This window comes from Aquarana catesbeiana, linkage group LG13 (genome assembly GCF_042186555.1).
Source record: "Aquarana catesbeiana isolate 2022-GZ linkage group LG13, ASM4218655v1, whole genome shotgun sequence".
Lineage (NCBI taxonomy): Eukaryota > Metazoa > Chordata > Amphibia > Anura > Ranidae > Aquarana > Aquarana catesbeiana.
In genome coordinates, this window is record NC_133336.1 from 210,057,294 (window position 1) to 210,081,626 (window position 24,333).

At 43.1% G+C, this 24,333-nt stretch overlaps 1 protein-coding gene across 1 annotated transcript in view; it reads right to left on the reverse strand.

The window, feature by feature from the left end:
* Positions 1–9,366: 9,366 nt before the first annotated feature.
* The window catches only part of LOC141116661 (ribonuclease inhibitor-like), a 51,965-nt gene continuing 36,998 nt past the window's right edge, over positions 9,367–24,333 (reverse strand). Inside the window, exons 3-4 of the mRNA XM_073609054.1 lie at positions 21,150–21,314; positions 9,367–9,667 (exon numbers count right to left, since the gene is read on the reverse strand). Of these exons, the coding sequence (XP_073465155.1) occupies positions 9,619–9,667; positions 21,150–21,314 (214 nt within the window). The 3' untranslated portion in view covers positions 9,367–9,618. The remainder of the gene's footprint in view (positions 9,668–21,149; positions 21,315–24,333) is intronic.

Genomic DNA, 24,333 nt, shown 5'->3' on the forward strand with positions numbered 1-24,333 from the left:
TAATCCTTAAATATATATAGAATCACAGATTGTACACTTCCATCATATACACGAGTATACACAGAACTCAGAGCACACACCGCTCCGGACTGCAGCCGTGTATGATGGAGTCCAGGCAGTGACATGGAGCCTTTTTCTTTTCTATGTAATGTGATTGCGGCCATTGTCTGGACACCTCGGGTGATATTGTATTTTTGCACATTATATGTTATAAAGACTGAAGTAGCTGTGAATTTTTATTATTGATCAGTATTGGTGGAGTTATCACATCTACATTAGAAGTGTTGGTATTCGGACACATTGTAGATTGCAGATTTCTCATTTGTCTCCTCACACATTTTATCACTAATGCCCCGTACACACGGTCGGATTTTCCGATGGACAATGTCTGATCGGAGCGTGTTGTCGGAAATTCCGACCGTGTGTGGGCGCCATCGGACATTTTCCATTGGATTTTCCGATACACAAAGTTGGACAGCAGGAGATAAAATTTTCTGACAACGAAATCTGATCGCGTCAATTCCGACCGTGTGTGGCCTGTTCCGACACACAGAGTGCCACGCATGCTCAGAAGAAATTCCGACACGGGACAGCTCATTCTGGTAAACTTAGCGTTCGCAATGGATACAGCACTTTCGTCACGCTGCAATGTTCAAAATGGTTTAATACAGCGCACTCTCTTCTTCTTTATAATGTGAGAAGAATTAAGTAGTTTTGATGCTCATATTCACACACACTTCTCACAAACTTATTTCGTTACTATTTATCGGGATTCCCTCAATATATTTTGATTTCTCACATCTGACAACATATTTTTTTTTTTGGCTTTAATGTAGATTCTTTTTTTGTGTTTCTCTTTTTTAATTTTTTTTTTTGGTGATTTTGATTTGTATTCCCGAAAATGTTTGTGTGTTTTTTGTGACAAGTTCCCACAACACCATTATATGTTGTTCTATTTAATCTGTAGGAGATTGTTTGGTGTTGTTGTCCCTTGTTAATTTCACATTTTATGTTTTTAGAAATGTACCTGAATCGTCACCAACAAACTGTCCTTTTTGGATGAAAACACACACAGGAGAGTAGAATTTACAGAAAAAAATTTATTAAGGGGTCACAACTATAAACAAAGAGGGAGGCAACGCTGGAGAAACTGCAGAAGTGGGCGAAGCCTTGGACCCCCAGGGCAGACATCAATTATTTAAAAGCAAAATTGGGGGCCTGAGGAGTCCTTATCTTAGGGAGGGCAGTCTGGTCCAGAAGTCCCAGAGATCCGGAAAGCAGCAGATGACATCTGTGTCCCCAGGCTGTGGTCATACGAGAGACTGCATCTTCTGTCAGACCAGACTGAACCCAGGGCAATCACTCTCAGGTCTCCCTTCCATGCTTCCTTACAGGCTGTGGCTCTGGTGGTGGAGTTGTGGCAGCAGGAGGAGGAGGATCGTCGATCTCAATGACATCCGTCTTGGGTGTCAGTTCCCCACTCTCCCCCTTACGAAGGACTTTATAAATCAGGTCCTCAGAGATCCTGCATTGGCCCTCCTGCATGCCCTGCAATTTTGTGGCAGCCATGCAGGCAAAGGCCTCTTCAGGACTGGGGAAGGCTCAGAGGGACGCAGAAGCCTCCTGGATCAGCCTGTATGCTGAATCCTGCACGGGACTGGGAGTCATCTTCCTGGCTCGTTTATGTGGCAGGCGGAGGGGAGGGACCTGAGACTCAGTCAGGCTTCTCTTGGCTGACACTAATCCCCGCCTCCTCCTGGCTGCCACATTCCACAGCCTCCTCCTCGCTGAGGTCTTCCTGTGTATGAAAAAGGGACATAGTTTTAGTATTTTTTACATCAATTACACACAATTTTCACCTCCTGACTGCTGCAAATTGAATGTTAACAAATATAACAGACTATCCTTCTGAGCCCAGCAGTTTTCATTCTTGTCCCAATTTTGGGTGCCCACTACTGTCTATTGATATGTAAAACACTTTTTTAAATCAGCAAATAGTGATCAATAATAACATCTAGTAAACAACATTTATTTATTGGGGAAGCGATGGACGCATGGTAACAAGACACTGGTCACCGCCCACACCCATAACTGGCCTTCACAGTAAGGAGCACATGGAGGGCATATACATACAAGAAAAGGACAATTCCATAGCTCAACTCACCAACCAGTCTGCTGACCAACCAAATTTACCTGTCTAACCGTATGTTAAAAGCAGGGGTTTAGTTAGCACACATTTGCAAACGCATGTGAAAGCTGCAAGGCCTCGTCAAGGCACCCTGTATTACTTGCAGTCCTAACACTAAATTTATAAGTGTCTCCACAGTGGAAGCACATGCATTGAATGGATAGGTGTGAGACAGGTGAGCCTGGAGGCCACCCTAGCCCCCTTAAAGGGACAGGACACACACTGGACACCCAGCAAGAGCAGCAAAGGCGTCCAGTGTGTCCCCGACCCAAATATACAAACGGTAACAAGACACTGGTCACCGCCCACACCCATAACTGGCCTTCACAGTAAGGAGCACATGGAGGGCATATACATACAAGAAAAGGACAATTCCATAGCTCAACTCACCAACCAGTCTGCTGACCAACCAAATTTACCTGTCTAACCGTATGTTAAAAGCAGGGGTTTAGTTAGCACACATTTGCAAACGCATGTTTGCGTGTGCTTCCATAAGTGTGGAGACACTTATAAATTTAGTGTTAGGACTGCAAGTAATACAGGGTGCCTTGACGAGGCCTTGCAGCTTTCACATGCGTTTGCAAATGTGTGCTAACTAAACCCCTGCTTTTAACATACGGTTAGACAGGTAAATTTGGTTGGTCAGCAGACTGGTTGGTGAGTTGAGCTATGGAATTGTCCTTTTCTTGTATGTATATGCCCTCCATGTGCTCCTTACTGTGAAGGCCAGTTATGGGTGTGGGCGGTGACCAGTGTCTTGTTACCGTTTGTATATTTGGGTCGGGGACACACTGGACGCCTTTGCTGCTCTTGCTGGGTGTCCAGTGTGTGTCCTGTCCCTTTAAGGGGGCTAGGGCGGCCTCCAGGCTCACCTGTCTCACACCTATCCATTCAATGCATGTGCTTCCACTGTGGAGACACTTATAAATTTAGTGTTAGGACTGCAAGTAATACAGGGTGCCTTGACGAGGCCTTGCAGCTTTCACATGCGTTTGCAAATGTGTGCTAACTAAACCCCTGCTTTTAACATACGGTTAGACAGGTAAATTTGGTTGGTCAGCAGACTGGTTGGTGAGTTGAGCTATGGAATTGTCCTTTTCTTGGATGGACGCATGGTAGACTAGCTCCGCACTATCCTGGGCCTTAACGGGAGAATACAGCGACTAAAAGCCCCATCTACCTTCACAAACTACCGGGTACAAACCGGCAACATCTCCGGATGCCTTCCCGCAAGAGAAAAGGTACGACAAAACCAGGGAAGATGACTGATTTCCTCATACAGCCGCGCCGTCTCCCTGTCCAAGATGGCGCCGGCAGACATGCAGACGATATGCGCGGCCTAAGCTCCGGCACACAGAGAAGCCAGCACGGGAGACAGGGAACCAGCCACACATCCACTAAACCTCCTAACGGACAAGGTCAGTACCCACCACCCCCATCGGCATCATCTAGCCCTGCCAAAAGCAAATTGAAAATGTCCTCAGTTTCGGCGGAGACAGCGGACATCAGTGGCTTTGAGTCCTCCCTTGATGATACAAGAGAACTACAGGACTCCATTATTGACTTTCCCACACAAAACCAGCCAGTTATGGACACAACGCTCAAGGACATGCTGGTGTCCCTGCGTTCTACACTACATGCTGACATGCTAGCATTCACACAGCAATTCAAAACAGAGGTGGCAGCAGTAGATTCCAGAGTAACTCACATAGAGTCAAAGATGGGGGAATTTACATCTACCTTCAATGACCTAGTAGATGCGCATAATGACAGGGATGATGAAATCCACGCCATTAAAACAAAATTAGCGGATTTGGAAGACAGATCGAGACGTAACAATGTCAAAATCCGGGGGATACCCGAATCGATCGAACCCCAAGACCAAAAAGAATACTTCACAAACATAATGAAAACAGCACTCCCAGAAACGCCCCTGGAGGATCTGATCATCGATCGGATTCACCGCCTTCCAAGACCCAGAAATATCCCGGAACATCTCCCCAGAGATAAAATAGTGAGAATCCACTTTTACCATATAAAAGATCAGTTTATGATGTTAGTCAGAAGAAGAGAAAACCTTCCACAAGAGCTACAGGATCTCTCCTTCTATGCTGACTTGTCTGCATTCACCATGCAACAGCGAAGACAGCTTGCAACTATAACTAAACCACTAAACAACCATCACATCCAGTACAGATGGCTGTACCCAGCAAAGCTTCTAATCACAAAAGAAGGCAAATCACAAGTGATTACAAATATTAAAGAAGGAATCTGTCTCCTGAGAGAGTGGCAACTCATTGATCCAAGCAACATCGGATATGACAAACCACACTCTCCCTCATCCACCCGAGCCAGTTCTGACACAGAAACGGGCTGAAATCCAACTAAATTAACAACGAGGAACCCCAATTGGCCCAGGAACAGCCACTTAGCCATTGTTGCTTTACCCCCCGAACTAAAAACGGAATAATATCCGTACAGATTCCTTACGGGATCGCTCTTTTTTATTGCTTGGTTTGGACACTCTATTCTTCTTGAATTTTTTTTTCTTTTCCCCTCTTCTCTCTCCCTTTTTGTTTTTCTATTTACTCTTATATACAGGAACAAACGGTCGGACACATAGAACAGAGATACCAGAACTCCAGGGACCCTTGCTGCACCATCTCCACCACGAGGATAACCAACAACATCAAATCAACCCACTGCCTTCCTACATCACTCACTCCACCAAAGGTACGACGCACAAAAACAGCAGAATGTCTTTTACTATCACATTGTTAAACGTTAAAGGTTTAAATAGCCCTCATAAACGACAAATGGCCTGGAAGGAAGCGTCAAGGCTAAAGAGTGACATCATATGTTTTCAAGAGACACACTTTATTGCAGACAAACCCTCCAGCATTCAGTAATCGCAGATTTCCCTGAGTTTTCACAGCAAACGGCCCAAAGAAAAAAGGAGGCGTAGCAATTGCCATAGGAGACAATATCTCATTCTCAGAAATCACAACTCATCTGGACACTTCAGGCAGGTATATCATACTAGTATGCGAAATTTCTGCAGTAAAGTACACTCTGGTTAACATATACCTGCCAAACAACAACCAATTGAGATTCCTTAAAAAAATTTGGAAAAAAGTAGAATCCCTGAAACAGGGTCATGTAATCTTGTGCGGAGATTTCAACGCAATACCTGACAAAACCATTGACTGCACTAACCCTAAGCAAGTGACTTACCGAAGAACAACACTGGGAAAATTTATCAACACATCAGAACTATTCGACGTATGGAGATGCCAACATTCTTCAGAGAAGGATTTTACCTTTTTTTCTAATGTGCATAACACCTACTCGCGCATAGATTTATTTTTGGTAGACAAATTTTTATTACAGAAAATTGTAAAATCAGACATTGATATTATATCCTGGTCTGACCATGCTCCAGTTTCCATTAGCGTGGGAGGGAGGAATGCCGAGACAGGAGCGAATAGATGGCGGAACGACATTTTTACTATGTCCAAACCAGAAAATCTTAAATCACTTAGAAGTTCACTAAAAGAATTTTTTGAAATTAATGCTCCTTCGGTATCTGACCCTTTCACACTGTGGAACACTCATAAGGTGGTCATGAGAGGACTTTTAATACAACTAAGCGCTAGGGCCAAGAGGCAGAGGGCGGCGAGGGTTAATGACCTGCTCAATAAAATGAAGTCCCTAGAATCATCCAACAAACAAAATTCTACCCAAAAGACAAGAGACCTATTATTCTATGCCAGACAAGAATTAAGAACCACCCTGGTTTCTCAGCAGGAGAACCGCCTTCGCACCTTAAAAGCACAAAACTACCGTTGCAGCAACAAGGCGGGGAAACTGCTGGCAAACCAATTAAAAGAAAAAATGGCAAAACAAAGAATTCTGCACATAGAGAACCCAAAAGCAAAAAAAAAGTCTTTAACCCCAAAGAAATAGCAGACGCTTTCTGTGACTACTATGAGGTATTATACAACCTCAAGGACGACCCTAACACATCCCAACCTTCAGACAATCTGATCTCAGAATTTCTGGAAGCCATAAACCTTCCAAAAGTCCCACAACCAGCACTTAACAAACTAAACTTACCCTTTACTACCCATGAAATTGAGAAAACAATTAAAAACATGCCTCATGGTAAGTCACCAGGACCAGATGGCTATTCATCTGAATATTATCAACTGTTTCAAACGGAATTATCCCCTTACCTAAAGCAGGTCTTTGATGCCGCAATGTCCAATGCCTCGTTCCCAAAAGATATGTTAACTGCTACTATTATAACGCTGCCAAAACCCGGTAAGGACTTATCTGCTCCACAAAATTTCAGACCCATCTCTTTGTTGAATGTGGATGTGAAATTATACGCTAAGATTATAGCCAATAGATTGTCTTTGTTATTACCAGTTCTCATCAATCAAGACCAAGTGGGTTTTGTATCAGGCAGGCAAACGAATGACGCTACTAGGAGAATGGTAAATATAATCCATCTTGCGGAGGAGTCTCAAAGGCCTTCTCTGCTCCTTACTTTGGATGCGGAGAAGGCCTTTGATAGAGTCCACTGGAGATATTTGGCCAGGGTACTAGAGAAATTCGGTCTGATAGGCCCAATTCAGCAGGCAATTCTAGCCCTGTACTCATCCCCATCAGCATATGTTTTCACCGAAGGTTTGTTCTCTAGAAATTTTCAAATAACAAATGGGACAAGACAGGGGTGCCCATTGTCACCCTTAATCTTCGCATTGATTATGGAACCACTAGCAGAAACAATTAGAAGTAACACAATGATCAGAGGCATCCCATCCCAAGATAATGAACACAAAATATCATTATTCGCAGATGACGTTATCTTAACACTATCTGACCCGTACAAATCATTAAAAGCAGCACACGCAACACTAACACAATTCAGCAAAGTAGCATATTATAAAGTTAATGCCTCCAAATCCAGTATTTTAGGAATAGCAATTGACAAAACCACTAAATCAACCATGCAAAAAGACTTCCCATACCCATGGTCCACAGATTCTATCTCCTACCTAGGATTACAACTAACAACACCCGTAGCCAAACTATTCCAACTCAACTACCAACCTTTATTGAATGACTTCAAAAAAGATATTCTTAAATATCAGAAACTTCACCTTTCATGGCACGGCCGCCTAGCAGCATATAAAATGCTACTTTTACCAAAACTAATGTACCTCTTCAGGGCCCTCCCAATACCTATCCCAACCCCATTCTTCAAAGCTATGCAAACACAAATGACAAACTTTATCTGGGAAGGCAAAAGAACTAGATTCCCAGCCCAAATGCAAGGGAAACACAAAGAGGTGGGAGGTCTAGGAATTCCAAATCTAAAAGACTATCACGCTGCAGCAATTCTAGATCAACTGAGAAACTGGTTTAGCCAAAAAGAGACAAAACATTGGTGCCAACTAGAACAAAACTGGATTTACCCCAGATCCCTTCAATCACTTATACTAGCACACAACATACATCCAATCGTAGTTCAAATTAACCATCCCACTATACAGGCCACTTTACAGGCATGGTCTCATCTAAAAAAGTTCACCAATCCCAAAGCGAGCCACACGGAAATTCCTATCCCACTAGAAGCACTTCACTGGCTGATCCCGAATGTCTCCTTGACACAATGGCACAAAGTAAACATTCTATTACTGGAAGACATAACAAGTACAGGCAGTGTAGCTCCTTTTGGTGTACTGCAGGAAAGATTCAACCTAAACCCCTCAGAATTCTTGACATACCTACAGATAGTTTCATGGTTTAAGACATGGAAAGTATCTGACTCTCAAATCCCAACACAAGCATGGAAATATCTTCAATCCACCAACCTAAAAGCAAAAGGCATATCCCAGATGTATACCCTAATCCATGACAAAAGAACATTCACGAAATTCAATACTCTAAATAGATGGGAGACAGAACTGGGCCAAAAATTCACTGATAAACAATGGTCACTAGCATTCCAGTGTAACCGCAGATTCTCGAGGTGCTCCAACTATGAGGAACTGGCGGCAAAATTATTAGCAAGATGGCATTACGCGCCATACATGATGGCGAAATTCTCCAGTGAAAACTCTAACTTGTGCTGGAGAGGGTGCGGGCAGGTGGGAACCCTGGTCCACATGCTCTGGTCTTGCCAGCATATTAGAAGCTTCTGGTCAGAAATATTCAAATTAATAGCGAAAACCACAGGTGTTTTCACCACACCTTCAGCTGAGAAAGCAATTTTAAGTATAAACATGGTAGACTACCCTATCCTAGTCAGATCAATAGCGATGCATATTCTATTTGCTGCCAGGTCCTTATTGGTGAGCAGATGGAAATCCAATGAAATCCCAAGCGTAAGAGAACTGAAAACAAAAATCAATATAATTTCTGAGTATGAAAAAATAATGGCATTCAAAGATGGCACTCAAGCAAAATACACGTCTAATTGGAATATATGGAACACAATGTACCAAAGCTTGGTATAATCTGTTACCTGTAGTGGGACACCCACATAAGATAACCCTTTCCTTCCTTTCCTTTCTTTGTTTTTTTTTTTTTATTTAGTTTTGCTTTTCTTCTTCCTTTATCTCTTAACAGTTTTTGCACTAATGGTGTGTTGATCTAACGCCATAATCTTTACCTCAACGGGTTAATATAAAACAAGGAACAAGTTTGATTAAGTATCACATATTCATTAAAGATAAGTACTTACATATGTTTTACAAAACGGCATAGTTTACCAACACTGTTGTTGATAACATTGACAACAATACATTCACTGAAAATTACAAGTGATATTATATGTGGACTCATATTCAATATGTCTGTATCATTTGTTTTTTCTTTGTATCATTAACCAACTTCGGCTGAAGAAACCTGATGTATCTTCTTAATTTGTACGCATGTTAAATTTCAATAAAAATTATTCTTAAAAAAAACAAAAACATTTATTTATTGACCAGAAATCTGTAGAAGAATGCTATACCTGACTCCAGCTGGGCTCCTCCACTTCTTCCTGGCTGGAAGGCTCAGGTTGGACATCAGAAGCCTCAGCTGGTATGGAAGGAAGCGTGGAAGGAAGAGTAGAGAGGGATTCCCTGACTTCAGTCTGGTCTGACAGAAATCACAGTCTCTCGTAGTACCACAGCCTGGGGACATAAATGTCATCTGCTGCAGCTCCGTATCTCTGGGAATCTGTGACCTTCTTGCGCTCCCTAAGATAAGTGCTCCTCAGGCCACCAATTTAAGCTTTCAAATAGGTGATGGTTGCTGTGGGGACCACCGGCTTCACCAACTCCAGCAGTTTCTCCAGCGCTGCCTGCCTCTTCTGTTTGTGGTTATAATGGGGGTGTCTGACCTGCCACAGACAGGGCAGCTCTCTGTACTTGTCAATAAACAGGGGCAGGAAATTGTGGTCGTTGAACCCATCCATTTTCTCTGCAAGACACAACACAAGACAAACCCTAATGTCAGGCCAAACTCCCCTAATCTTGTTACAATATAGGCTTCCATTTCGAAGCAGTATAGGCCCAAGTTTAGATCCTACCTTCGTTAGCACGATTGGCGTCTCCGATGCTCCTTCCTCCGCTCACAGATCGTACGTAAGACGCGCGCGTTACGATTTATACACACTGCGCATGCATATAACTCCGCCCGCCCCTGAAGTTCTTTCTAGTCTATTCCCCGCCCCTTTTCGTTCGGCGCAGTGGGGGAAGAGCACATGGCGGATAGACAGCAGGTGCTTGCTAACTGTAGCAACGAGGAGGAGGAGGAGGAAAGGCCGGAGCCTGAAACGTCCCGATCCATAAGGAGATTAAAGGACTCAAATATGTCCTTTGGGGAGATGTTGGAGATGGTGGACATCCTGAAGAGGGCCGACTATAAGGGAAAGTATGGGCCTTACCCCAACACCAATGTCCGAAAGGCCAAGATCATGGCGAAAGTGGTCAGGAGTCTGCACCGGAATTTTGGGGTACAACGATCCAAAGATCAGCTCAGGAAGCGGTGATCGGACCTCAAATTAAGAGAACATGAGCAGTACAGAAAGATCCGGAGAGTGCTGCAAAAAAGTAAGTAGTTGTGCTGTGTTCCTATTTTTTTGGTGTTTATTACGTTTGTGCTGCTCCATGTGCTTTTAGGAACTGTTGTACAGTTTAAAATGGCAACTTTCATGTTCATGGGCACATTATTCGTTCGGATCACACATTTTTATTTCGGACAATAAAATACCATTGTTTAGGCCATATGCATTTGGCCACCATTTTGACGCCCTATACTTGTCTTCAAAGAATTGGGTTGTGTAGATGGCTTTGTTACTAGAATGAAATGCAAACTAGATTGTGTGTAAGGAGAGGACACTGAGCAGCTGTTTTCACGTCTGGACACTGGAGCACTAGTGTGGGACACAAGAACACCCTTTTTATTAGGGGGCCCACACAGGTGCTCCAGTGTATACTATAGGGGGGTCTCCATCTGTGAAGCTTGTACAAAACAGGTAAAGTATTGCAGCTTGACAAAGGACACTAAAAAAGCTACATCTTGGAACTCTGCTAAAATTGACAATTGTACCCCACTTCCAAGCAATGTTTCATCTTTATAGTTCTGCCATCAAATATCTGTGTGCTAATTATACCATTTTTGTTTTACATAGGGGAGAAAAGACTCGGAGGACACCCCTCATCCGAGGAGACCAGAGCCCCCCCCCCTCTGGAAGAAGGGGAAATCCCCCCAACACAAGATGAGCAGGAGGAAGAAGACGTGGTGGAAGTAGTCACCACAACAGGTGAGTGTCTGCGACCACAGGCTCAGATAAGAGATGGATGGCGGCATTTTTTTTAAACCAAATTTATTTTGGGGTTCCTCTCTTTTTAGGTGATCGTGAGGTTGTGGATGAAGATCCTTTCACATCCGAAAGTGCCCAGATCCTGATCGGGGAGATCATGGGGTGTAATTTACAGTTGGAAAACATCAAGCAAAACATCAATGATGTTATTCCAAAATATAAAAACATCATTGATGTTTTGGGGCGAGTTTAAAGCCCCTCCAAATCACTTTCTTCTTTTGTGTGCTACAATGTGCGAAATGTTTTTGTGATTTTTCCCTAAGCCAAATTTGGAGGATGCACACAGTGTGTCAACATGTGCTATCTGCCATCACGGGAGATCAATGGACGCATTTTGGGGGTGCAACCCCTTCCTCAATAATAAAGTAGCGGTGAGGAAGGGCTTTCTCCCCCAAAACACGTCCCTTGATACCCCGTGATGGCAGCTAGCACATGTTGACATTGTGAAATTTGTGTGCATCTTCCAAATTTGGCTTTTCCTGGGGTGATTTCCCCCCATCTGAACGCAATATCAAACACAGTTCCTAAATACTCATGTCTGATATTGCCTTCAAGTTCTACCAAATGTGACGTTTGTAAGATCAAGATTTGTGTCTTTCTTGTGGCTTTTACACAGGCCTGTTTTCTATAAAATGCACATTTTGATTTTGGATAATGACAACACAAAAATTGTTATACAACAAACATGTTGGTTTGTCAGAAAAACCTTTGGTAAATGCACATGTGATTGTGCAGGTATTAAAAAGATTGTTCATCAAGAATGTGTGGATTATTGTCTCAACGCTACAACATTTTTGGGGTGATGTAATTGTTGTTTTATGAGAAAATGGGGGTAATTTCCTAAGAGCAAATACTCTTTGCACTACAAGTGCAGTTTCAGTGTAGTAGTGCAAAGTGTCTTTGCATTTAGTAAATAACAGCCAACAGTGCTTTGTATAAGGTTACACAATCACGACATTTTCTGAACTCCACACATTTCTGTCAGGGTCAGCTCAAACAAACACAAGCAGTAAATGTCCACAAAGAAGAGCCTGGGGGGAGATGCCTGTCGAGAACTTGAGGTCCTGCAGGCTTCTCCCTGTGGCCAAATACCGCAAGGTAGCGACCAACCTCTGCTCCGGAGTGATTGCTTGCCTCATGCAGGTATCCTTCCTGCTGATATAGGGGGTCAGCGAAGCCAACAGACGGTGAAACACGGGGTCCGTCATCCGGAGAAAGTTCCTGAAATCATCAGGATTATTCACACGGATCTCACGGAGCAAAGGCATATGACAGAACTGGTCACGCTGAAGCAACCAATTCTTGGTCCATGAACTCCTCCCCACCCTGTTCATGGACTGGACTTGTGTCAAGGTCAGGACCCCAACACCAAGCCCCCGCACAGCACGAACTCTACGAGGAGTACACATACGAAACATGGCTAGAAGACGATCGGCTGCTCAGAACGAAGTAACAGAATGCACTGAAGAACAGCAAGGCCTGTGAAGAGCGACCTGAAAAACAGTAACGAACGAACAAGAATACAATGACTAAGTCACGCGGAACTTGCTTGCACGCACTGAAGAGCAGATACAAACCCACAAGCACAAACTGAACAGCAGAAAACGATCTGAAAGCCACGAGTCTGAAAAAGCGCGAATCGTCTCTCACCAAACTTTTACTAACACGAGATTAGCAAAAGGAGCCCAAAGGGTGCCGCGCTTGGTTCTGAACCGGCCTTTTCTAGTCTCGTCGTACGTGGTGTACGTGACCGTGTGAAATTCCGACAACTTTGTGCGACCGTGTGTAGGCAAAACAAGTTTGAGCCAACATCCGTCGGAAAAAATCCAAGGATTTTGTTGTCGGAATGTCCGAACAATGTCCGACCGTGTGTACGGGGCTATATACATAGAATTATATTATACTATTTGTACTTCTATATCAGACTTCCTGCTGGCGGCTGGTTTTCATTCATTAGATTTGCACAAAGTTGTTCATGTTTTTTAGTGCAGATATTAAATGTTTTATATTTTTATATCCAGCTTTAGAGAACTGTCTGATATTGGTGATATATAAAGACAACCAGGAGATGAAATATATCTCCATTATTAAGTTTATGTAGTTTAGACATACACTATATTACCAAAAGTATTGTGACGCCTGCCTTTACAAGCACATGAACTTTAATGGCATCTCAGTCTTAATCCTCGTACACACAATCAGATTTTTGGATGACCGTTCGTCCATTTTTTTGTGGCATGCTAGTCTCATATCGAAAGTGAAGAGGTTACTCTCCATATGAAAATTCCCTTCTGACAGAATACAACTTCAGAAGTGACGTGATGTGTTGAATAGTTTTGTATGTATTCTTTCATTTCTTAGCATGCATAGTCTTGCTCTCACAATTTATTTTGGATTAAACAAAAATCAGATACTGAGTTCATGTACGATAAAAATTTTATAGCCTGCACATCCAGCTTTTGTCGGACGAAAAATTGGAATTGGCTGTCAAAAGCACCATACTAACGATCATGTTGGATTAGAAGGCCTGGCTTGCAGTCTCCACTCTAAATAATACCAAAGATGTTCTATCGGGTTGAGGTCAGGTCTCTGTGCAGGCCAGTCAAGTTCCTCCACCCCAAACTCACTCATCTATGTCTTTATGGACCTTGCTTTGTGCACTGGCAAATCATTTGGTGGAGGGGTGATTATGGTGTGGGGGGTATTATGGAGTGGGGGGAGGGGGGATTATGGTGTGGGGGGAGGGGGGATTATGGTGTGGGGGGTGTTTTTCAGGGGTTGGATTTGGCCTCTTAATTCCAGTGAAGGGAACTCTTAAGGCATCAGCATACCAAGACATTTTGGACAATTTCATTCTCTCAACTTTGTGGGAACAGTTTGGGGATGGCTCCTTCCTGTTCCAAAATGACTGTGTACCAGTGCACAAAGCAAGGTCCATAAAAACATGGATGAGCGAGTTTGGGGTGGAGGAACTTGACTGGCCTGCACAGAGTCCTGACCTCAACCCGATAGGACGCCTTTGGGATGAATTAGAGCAGAGTCTGCGAGCCAGGCCTTCTCATCCAACATTAGTGCCTGACCTCACAAATGTGCTTCTGGAAGAATGGTCAAACATTCCCATAGACACACTCCTAAACCTTGTGGACAGCATTCCCAGAAGAAATTAAGCTGTTATAGCTGAAAAGGGTGGGCCAACTCCATATTGAACCCTACAGACTAAGACTGGGATGCCATTAAAGTTCATGTGTGTGTAAAGACAGGTGTCCTAATACTTTTGGTAATCTAGTGTAATAGTCCAGTATTGGATATTTAGGCTCCATGCACACTGGCTTGATACATTGCTGCTACTATAGGAGTTTTGTATTCTGCCTGTAGAAGCAGCTCCATGTTCCAAGACATACTTTGAGCTCAATGTTTAGAGGCAGGAAAAAAACCTTCTGGTTCATGTTTCTGATTGGAGCTTTCTGGCAGAAAAAATGCAAAACTCTCCTAAACTCGTCTAAACTTTGTACAATAAAATCTCTATATGAAAGTTTTTTCTGCCAAGGGAACTGACATTTTTTAAGCCCAGTGTGCATGGAGCCTTATGGAGTCTAAAGATGGAAAGTGATGACATTTTCATATTTCTATATTATTTATGTGGTTTAGATATAAAACTGTCCCAGAATATTATTGTCTCAGTCAGTCCTGTTATACTCACTCTAATTCCTCTATCCGGCTTGTTGTCAGAGCTTCCATCAGATCCCTGAATTGAGGACCCTCCAGATTGTTCCCAGACAGGCTCAGTGTCCTCAGTGTCTGGTTATTTCTTATTCCAGATGCCAGGTGGGGGCAGGAACTGTCTGTCAGGTGATTACCCATCAATCTGTAGAAGAAGAGAAGAATGTTACCAGAAGAAAATGAATTTCTCCCCCAGGAATGAATGTAACTATTCTCTACATGAATGGAACTCATTTCTCTTTATTGGAATCATTAATATGAGATCACTTTATAAAAGACGATCGATCATCTACACTATTGGAGGATTTCTCTTTTTGTGGACCCCAATTACTAAATGTGACATGAGAAGTGGATGAGGTGGTGTGATCCATTCATTATTCCTGTATGGGGATTGGACCATACACACTCACACTGACCTCTAGGCTTTCACCTCCAACCTTCTGCTAAGTCTTGGATTCAGTTGTGGAGATTCACTTTGATGGTCACAGAAGTCTCACTCATGTTGTGGACACTTCATTGACTAAAAGTGACACCATTGTACTTTGGGATTTCCTTTGAACATCATGGTGGAGGATTTGATCTTATGGTGTGGAGAAGATTTTATTATTACCGTTCTTTATTTGGAACTTTTTTGAAAATGTTGTACTAATATTGCTGCACTAATTTTATATCTGCTGATTATAAATTCTCTTCATTAGTTATCAGTGAAATAGTCTCCATACCATTATTATATATACACTTATAGGGAGTTTTGTGATGAGGAGTCTCACTTTTATTGTTATATTGTCACATTTATATTGTGTGAATGTTATATACTAGTGCTACAGTCTTCATATTATACTAGATGTGATAATTCCACCAATAGGGATCAGATATAACAATTCCATTCACTACAAAAATACTTTCATACATGTGAGGAAGGGCAGATCTCCTCCAATCTATTCACAGCTACTTCAATCTATATAACATATAATGTACAAAAATACATAAACATGAAGAGCAACAAAGTTATCTTATAAAATTACAAATATCAAGAGAAAGTTCATAAATGTGAAAAAGCAGATTTCCTACAAGCCATTCACCACTACTTCCATCTCCAATCACCATACAGTGACTTGTGTAGTAAGACCCCTTTCACACTGCAGAGTCGATAAAACATCCCTAAATCGCCGGTCATTTTTGAGGTGCTTTAGCTGCGCTTTTCGTGCGCTTGTGGGCCGGTGACAACGGGACCTTAAAATGGAGCTCCACCCATATTTTAAAGTAATTTCCCTCCAAATCTGCTGTGTGTGCTGATAAAGAATTGGCCTATTTTTTCCTTAAACTCACTTTTATATACTGTATAGTAGTTGGCACTTCCTGTCCTCAGCCGCGGCCCAGCATTTCCTCCCCTCTCTGCAATGCCTCCTGGGAGATATTTGTCATCAATCCCAGGAGACAATAGGCATCGCTGGGCCGTAGCATCGCTTTTGTTGCCATGGTTACCAAAGCTTCTCATACACAGTGATGGGCGGTGGGGGAGGTGGCTGGAGCATCTCAGCTCTGATGACATACAGAGCCCGGGGGAGGGGACAGACACACCATGTACTGATTTATAATAGAGGAATATGATGGGGCAGTTTTAAGGGGGCAATTCTGATGGGGCAGTTTTGATGGGGCAGTTCTGATGGAAGCAATTTTGATGGGGCAGTTTTGATGGTGGCAATATGATGGGGCAGTTTTTTATTGGGCAATTTTTATGGGGCAGTTTTGATGGGGGCAGTTTTGATGGTAGCAATATGATGGGGCAGTTTTGATGGGGGCAGTTTTGATGGGGCAATATGATGGGGCAGTTTTGGTGGGGCGATTCTGATGGGGGCAGTTTTGATAGGGGTATAATGGGGCAGTTTTGATGGTGGCAATATGATGGAGCAGTTTTGATGGGGCAGCTTTGATGGGCCAGTTTTGATGGGGGCAATTCTGATGGTGTTAATATGATGGGGCAGTTTTGATGGGGAAGTTTTGATGGGGCAATTCTGATGGGGGCAATTTTGATGGGGCTGTTTTGATGGTGGCAATATGATGGGGCAGTTTTGATGGGGCAGTTCTGATGGTGGCAATATGATGGGGCAGTTTTGATGGGGCAATTCTGATGGGGGCAATTTTGATGGACCAGTTTTGATGGTGGCAATATGATGGGGCAGTTTTGATGGGGGCATGTGATGGGTGTTATGATACGCTTTGCTGGGGGCAATGTGATGCGATTTGTGGGGGGTGTTGTGATGCGAATTGCGGGGAGTGATGTAATGCCATTTGCGGGGGATGTTGTGAAGCAATTTGCAGGGGGCCATGTGATGCGATTTGCGGGGGTGTTGTGATGTGATTTGCAGGGAGCGATGTGATGCCATTTGTGGGGGTGTTGTAATACGATTTGTGGGGGGCTATGTGATGTGATTTTTGGTTGTGTTGTGATGCAATTTTTGGGGGGTGTTGTGATGCGATTTACGGGAGCTGTATGATGTGATTTGCTGGAGGCAATGTGATGCGATTTTTTCGGGGGGTGTTGTGATACAATTTGCAGGGAGCAATGTGAAGCCATTTGTGGGGGGTGTTGTGATGCGATTTGCGGGGGCTATGTGATGCGATTTGTGAGGGTGTTGTGATGCAATTTGCGGGGGGTGTTGTGATGTGATTTGTGGGGAGCTGTATGATGCGATTTGCAGGGGGTATTGTGATGCGATTTGCGGGGCTATGTGATGCGATTTGCGGGGGTGTTGTGATGCAATTTGCGGGGGGTGTTGTGATGTGATTTGTGGGGAGCTGTATGATGCGATTTGCAGGGGGTGTTGTGATGCGATTTGCGGGGCTATGTGATGCGATTTGTGGGGGTGTTGTGATGCAATTTGCGGGGGTGTTGTGATGCGATTTGCGGGGGTGTTGTGATGCAATTTGCGGGGGTGTTGTGATGTGATTTGCGGGGGCTATGTGATGCGATTTGCGGGGGTGTTGTGATGCGATTTGCGGGGGTTGTTGTGATGTGATTTGTGGGGGCTATGTGATGCGATTTGCGGGGGGCTATGTGATGCGATTTGCGGGGGTGTTGTGATGCGATTTGCGGGGGTGTTGTGATGCGATTTGCGGGGGGTTGTTGTGATGCAATTTTCTCAGGACGATGTGATGTCATAGAAATTCATCTTTACTTGATCTACGCCATTTGCAGGTAGGCAATGCAAGAAATAATGCAATTGTAATTTATTTACTTATTCCTGGAGGGAGGAGGGGAGGAGAGGTTTGCATAGCTAAGGGGCAGTAACTTCCTCTGACACTGCCGTAGCTATGGAAACCTGACCTGAAACCTATCACACTGCTTGTGCTGCACTGAGCATGTGCGAGATCTGCAAGGATGAGATCCAGGAAGAAATACAGTCTGGCTTCAGATGCCCACACTTAAGATGGCCACGGCCTGCTGGAAGTTTATAAAATAACAAACTAATGCTATAATCTAACAAAACGGACCTTAGTTTACAGACTAACTTTACTAGAATACATTAAGCTTGTGTATTATAGGGCTATTTTTATTTAAAAAGTATACATTCGGCCGGAACACAGCTTTAAAAAAAGAAAAAAGACCAGTTTTGCGGCGCGTTCAAAGTGCTTGGAAGTGCTGCCCATTCATTTCAATGGGTAGGGGCGTTTTGGGAGCGCTATTTATAATGCTCATAACCCGCCCCAAAGATGCTGCTTGCAGGACTTTTTCTAATGTCCCACAAGCGCACCGCCCCAGTGTGAAAGCACTCATACAAATAAATGGGAGGCAGTTTTCAGGTGCTATTTCTAGCGCTGAAATGTCTGAAAACTGCCTCAGTGTGAAGGGGGTCTAACAGAAATACCAGAGATTCATCCAGATGGATTAAATCAATGCTGATCAACTTCCACCTCTTTGCAGCAACTTCAATCAACCTCCCCCACACCGGTGAGCAAACATGTCACTTACCAAAAGGTTTGTCCCCACAAGGCCCAGACACGCTTGTTTATATCCTTCCAGCAGCGCCACTCCACTCAAGCCGGCTTCCGATGAGAACAGACTGTGCCACGGAATGTCAGACCTCCAGGTAGTATCTCCAATATCACCCGAGGTATCCAGACAATGGCCGCAATCACATTACATAGAAAAGAAAAAGCCTCCATAGTGCATAATCCTTAAATATATATAGAATCACAGATTGTACACTTCCATCATATACACGAGTATACACAGAACTCAGAGCACACACCGCTCCGGACTGCAGCCGTGTATGATGGAGTCCAGGCAGTGACATGGAGGCTTTTTATCTTCTATGTAATGTGATTGCGGCCATTGTCTGGACACCTCGGGTGATATTGTATTTTTGTACATTATATGTTATACAGATTGAAGTAGCTGTGAATTTGTATTATTGATCAGTATTGGTGGAGTTATCACATCTACATTAGAAGTGTTGGTATTCGGACACATTGTAGGTAGCAGATTTCTCATTTGTCTCATCACACATTTTATCACTAAGTGTAGGGCTCTATACATAGAATTATATTATACTATTTGTACTTCTATATCAGACTTCCTGCTGGCGGCTGGTTTTCATTCATTCGATTTGCACAAAGTTGTTCGTGTTTTTTAGCGCAGATATTAAATGTTTTATATTTTTATATCCAGCTTTAGAGAACTGTCTGATATTGGTGATATATAAAGACAACCAGGAGATGAAATATATCTCCATTATTATTAGGTTTATGTAGTTTAGACATACACTATATTACCAAAAGTATTGTGACGCCTGCCTTTACAAGCACATGAACTTTAATGGCATCTCAGTCTTAATCCTCGTACACACGATCAGATTTTTGGATGACCGTTCGTCCATTTTTTTGTGGCATGCTAGTCTCATATCGAAAGTGAAGAGGTTACTCTCCATATGAAAATTCCCTTCTGACAGAATACAACTTCAGAAGTGACGTGATGTGTTGAATAGTTTTGTATGTATTCTTTTGTTTCTTAGCATGCATAGTCTTGCTCTCACAATTTATTTTGGATTAAACAAAAATCAGATGCTGAGTTCATGTACGATAAAAATTTTATAGCCTGCACATCCAGCTTTTGTCAGATGAAGAATCAGAATTGGCTGTCAAAAGCACCATACTAACGATCATGTTGGATTAGAAGGCCTGGCTTGCAGTCTCCACTCTAAATAATACCAAAGATGTTCTATCGGGTTGAGGTCAGGTCTCTGTGCAGGCCAGTCAAGTTCCTCCACCCCAAACTCACTCATCTATGTCTTTATAGACCTTGCTTTGTGCACTGGCAAATCATTTGGTGGAGGGGCGATTATGGTGTGGGGGGGTATTATGGAGTGGGGGGAGGGGGGATTATGGTGTGGGGGGAGGGGGGATTATGGTGTGGGGGGTGTTTTTCAGGGGTTGGATTTGGCCTCTTAATTCCAGTGAAGGGAACTCTTAAGGCATCAGCATACCAAGACATTTTGGACAATTTCATTCTCTCAACTTTGTGGGAACAGTTTGGGGATGGCTCCTTCCTGTTCCAAAATGACTGTGTACCAGTGCACAAAGCAAGGTCCATAAAAACATGGATGAGCGAGTTTGGGGTGAAGGAACTTGACTGGCCTGCACATAGTCCTGACCTCAACCCGATAGGACGCCTTTGGGATGAATTAGAGCAGAGTCTGCGAGCCAGGCCTTCTCATCCAACATTAGTGCCTGACCTCACAAATGTGCTTCTGGAAAAATGGTCAAACATTCCCATAGACACACTCCTAAACCTTGTGGACAGCATTCCCAGAAGAAATGAAGCTGTTATAGCTGAAAAGGGTGGGCCAACTCCATATTGAACCCTACAGACTAAGACTGGGATGCCATTAAAGTTCATGTGTGTGTAAAGGCAGGTGTCCCAATACTTTTGGTAATCTAGTGTAATAGTCCAGTATTGGATATTTAGGCTCCATGCACACTGGCTTGATACATTGCTGCTACTATAGGAGTTTTGTATTCTGCCTGTAGAAGCAGCTCCATGTTCCAAGACATACTTTGAGCTCAATGTTTAGAGGCAGGAAAAAAAAACCTTCTGGTTCATGTTTCTGATTGGAGCTTTCTGGCAGAAAAAATGCAAAACTCTCCTAAACTCGTCTAAACTTTGTACAATAAAATCTCTATATGAAAGTTTTTTCTGCCAAGGGAACTGACATTTTTTAAGCCCAGTGTGCATGGAGCCTTATGGAGTCTAAAGATGGAAAGTGATGACATTTTCATATTTCTATATTATTTATGTGGTTTAGATATAAAACTGTCCCAGAATATTATTGTCTCAGTCAGTCCTGTTATACTCACTGTAATTCCTCTATCCGGCTTGTTGTCAGAGCTTCCATCAGATCCCTGAATTGAGGACCCTCCAGATTGTTCCCAGACAGGCTCAGTGTCCTCAGTGTCTGGTTATTTCTTATTCCAGATGCCAGGTGGGGGCAGGAACTGTCTGTCAGGTGATTATAGGACAATCTGTAGAAGAAGAGAAGAATGTTACCAGAAGAAAATGAATTTCTCCCCCAGGAATGAATGTAACTATTCTCTACATGAATGGAACTCATTTCTCTTTATTGGAATCATTAATATGAGATCACTTTATAAAAGACGATCGATCATCTACACTATTGGAGGATTTCTCTTTTTGTGGATCCCAATTACTAAATGTGACATGAGAAGTGGATGAGGTGGTGTGATCCATTCATTATTCCTGTATGGGGATTGGACCATACACACTCACACTGACCTCTAGGCTTTCACCTCCAACCTTCTGCTAAGTTTTGGATTCATTTGTGGGGATTCACTTTGATGGTCACAGAAGTCTCACTCATGTTGTGGAAACTTCATTGACTAAAAGTGACACCATTGTACTTTGGGATTTCCTTAGAACATCATGGTGGAGGATTTGATCTTATGGTGTGGAGAAGATTTTATTATTATCGTTCTTTATTTGGAACTTTTTTGAAAATGTTGTACTAATATTGCTGCACTAATTTTATATCTGCTGATTATAAATTCTCTTCATTAGTTATCAGTGAAATAGTCTCCATACCATTGTTATTTATACACTTATAGGGAGTTTTGTGATGAGGAGTCTCACTTTTATTGTTATATTTTCACATTTATATTGTGTGAATGTTATATACTAGTGCTGCAGTCTTCCATATTATACTAGATGTGATAATTCCACCAATAGGGATCAGATATAACAATTCCATTCACTACAAAAATACTTTCATACATGTGAGGAAGGGCAGATCAACTCCAATCTATTCACAGCTACTTCAATCTATATAACATATAATGTACAAAAATACATAAACATGAAGAGCAACAAAGTTATCTTATAAAATTACAAATATCAAGAGAAAGTTCATAAATGTGAAAAAGCGGATTTCCTACAAGCCATTCACCACTACTTCCATCTCCAATCACCATACAGTGACTTGTGTAGTAAGACCCCTTTCACACTGCAGAGCCGATAAAACAGCCCTAAATCGCTGGTCATTTTTGCGGTGCTTTAGCTGCGCTTTTCATGCGCTAGTGGGCCGGTGACAACGGGACCTTAAAGTGGAGCTCCACCCATATTTTAAAGTAATTTCCCTCCAAATCTGCTGTGTGTGCTGATAAAGAATTGGCCTATTTTTCCCTTAAACTCACTGTTATATACTGTATAGTAGTCGGCACTTCCTGTCCTCGGCCGCGGCCCAGCATTTCCTCCCCTCTCTGCAATGCCTCCTGGGAGATATTTGTCATCAATCCCAGGAGACAATAGGCATCGCTGGGCCGTAGCATCGCTTTTGTTGCCATGGTTACCAAAGCTTCTCATACACAGTGATGGGCAGTGGGGGAGGTGGCTGGAGCATCTCAGCTCTGATGACATACAGAGCCCGGGGGAGGGGACAGACACACCATGTACTGATTTATAATAGAGGAATATGACGGGGCAGTTTTAAGGGGGCAATTCTGATGGGGCAATTCTGATGGGGCAATTTTGATGAGGGCAATATGATGGAGCAGTTTTGATGGTGGCAATATGATGGGGCAGTTTTGATGGGGCAGTTCTGATGGAAGCAATTTTGATGGGGCAGTTTTGATGGTGGCAATATGATGGGGCAATTTTGATGGGGCAATTCTGATGGTGGCAATATGATGGGGCAGTTTTGATGGGGCAATTCTGATGGGGGCAATTTTGATGGGGCAGTTTTGATGATGGCAATATGATGGGGTAGTTTTGGTGGGGCAATTCTGATGGAGGCAGTTTTGATGGGGCAATATAATGGGGCAGTTTTGATGGTGGCAATATGATGGAGCAGTTTTGATGGAGGCAGTTTTGATGGGGCAATTTTGATGGGGGCAATATGATGGGGCAGTTTTTATGGGGCAATTCTGATGGTGTCAATATGATGGGGCAGTTTTTATGGGGCAATTCTGATGGTGGCAATATGATGGGGCAGTTTTGATGGGGACATTCTGATGGGGTCAAGTTTGATGGGGCAGTTTTGATGGTGGCAATATGATGGGGCAGTTTTGATGGGGGCAGTTTTGATGGGGAAAATTTTGATGGGGGGCAGCTTTGATGGGGGCAGTTTTGATGGGGCAGTTTTGATGGGGTAATTCTGATGGTGGCAATATGATGGGCAGTTTTGATGGTGGCAGTTTTGATGGGGCAATTCTGATGGGGGCAATTTTGATGGGGCAGTTTTGATGGTGGCAATATGATGGGGCAGTTTTGATGGGGGCATGTGATGGGTGTTATGATACGCTTTGCTGGGGGCTATGTGATGCGATTTGCGGGGGTGTTGTGATGTGATTTGTGGGGGCTATGTGATGCGATTTGCGGGGGTGTTGTGATGCCATTTGCGGGGGTGTTGTGATGCGATTTGCGGGGGTTGTTGTGATGCAATTTTCTCAGGACGATGTGATGTCATAGAAATTCATCTTTACTTGATCTACGCCATTTGCAGGTAGGCAATGCAAGAAATAATGCAATTGTAATTTATTTCCTTATTTCTGGAGGGAGGAGGGGAGGAGAGTTTTGCATAGCTAAGGGGCAGTAACTTCCTCTGACACTGCCGTAGCTATGGAAACCTGACCTGAAACCTATCACGCTGCTTGTGCTGCACTAAGCATGTGCGAGATCTACAAGGATGAGATCCAGGAAGAAATACAGTCTGGCTTCAGATGCCCACACTTAAGATGGCCACGGCCTGCTGGAAGTTTATAAAATAACAAACTAATGCTATAATCTAACAAAACGGACCTTAGTTTACAGACTAACTTTACTAGCATACATTAAGCTTGTGTATTATAGGGCTATTTTTATTTAAAAAGTATACATTCGGCCAGAACACAGCTTTAAAAAAAGAAAAAAGACCAGTTTTGCGGCGCGTTCAAAGTGCTTGGAAGTGCTGCCCATTCATTTCAATGGGTAGGGGCGTTTTGGGAGCGCTATTTATAATGCTCATAACCCGCCCCAAAGATGCTGCTTGCA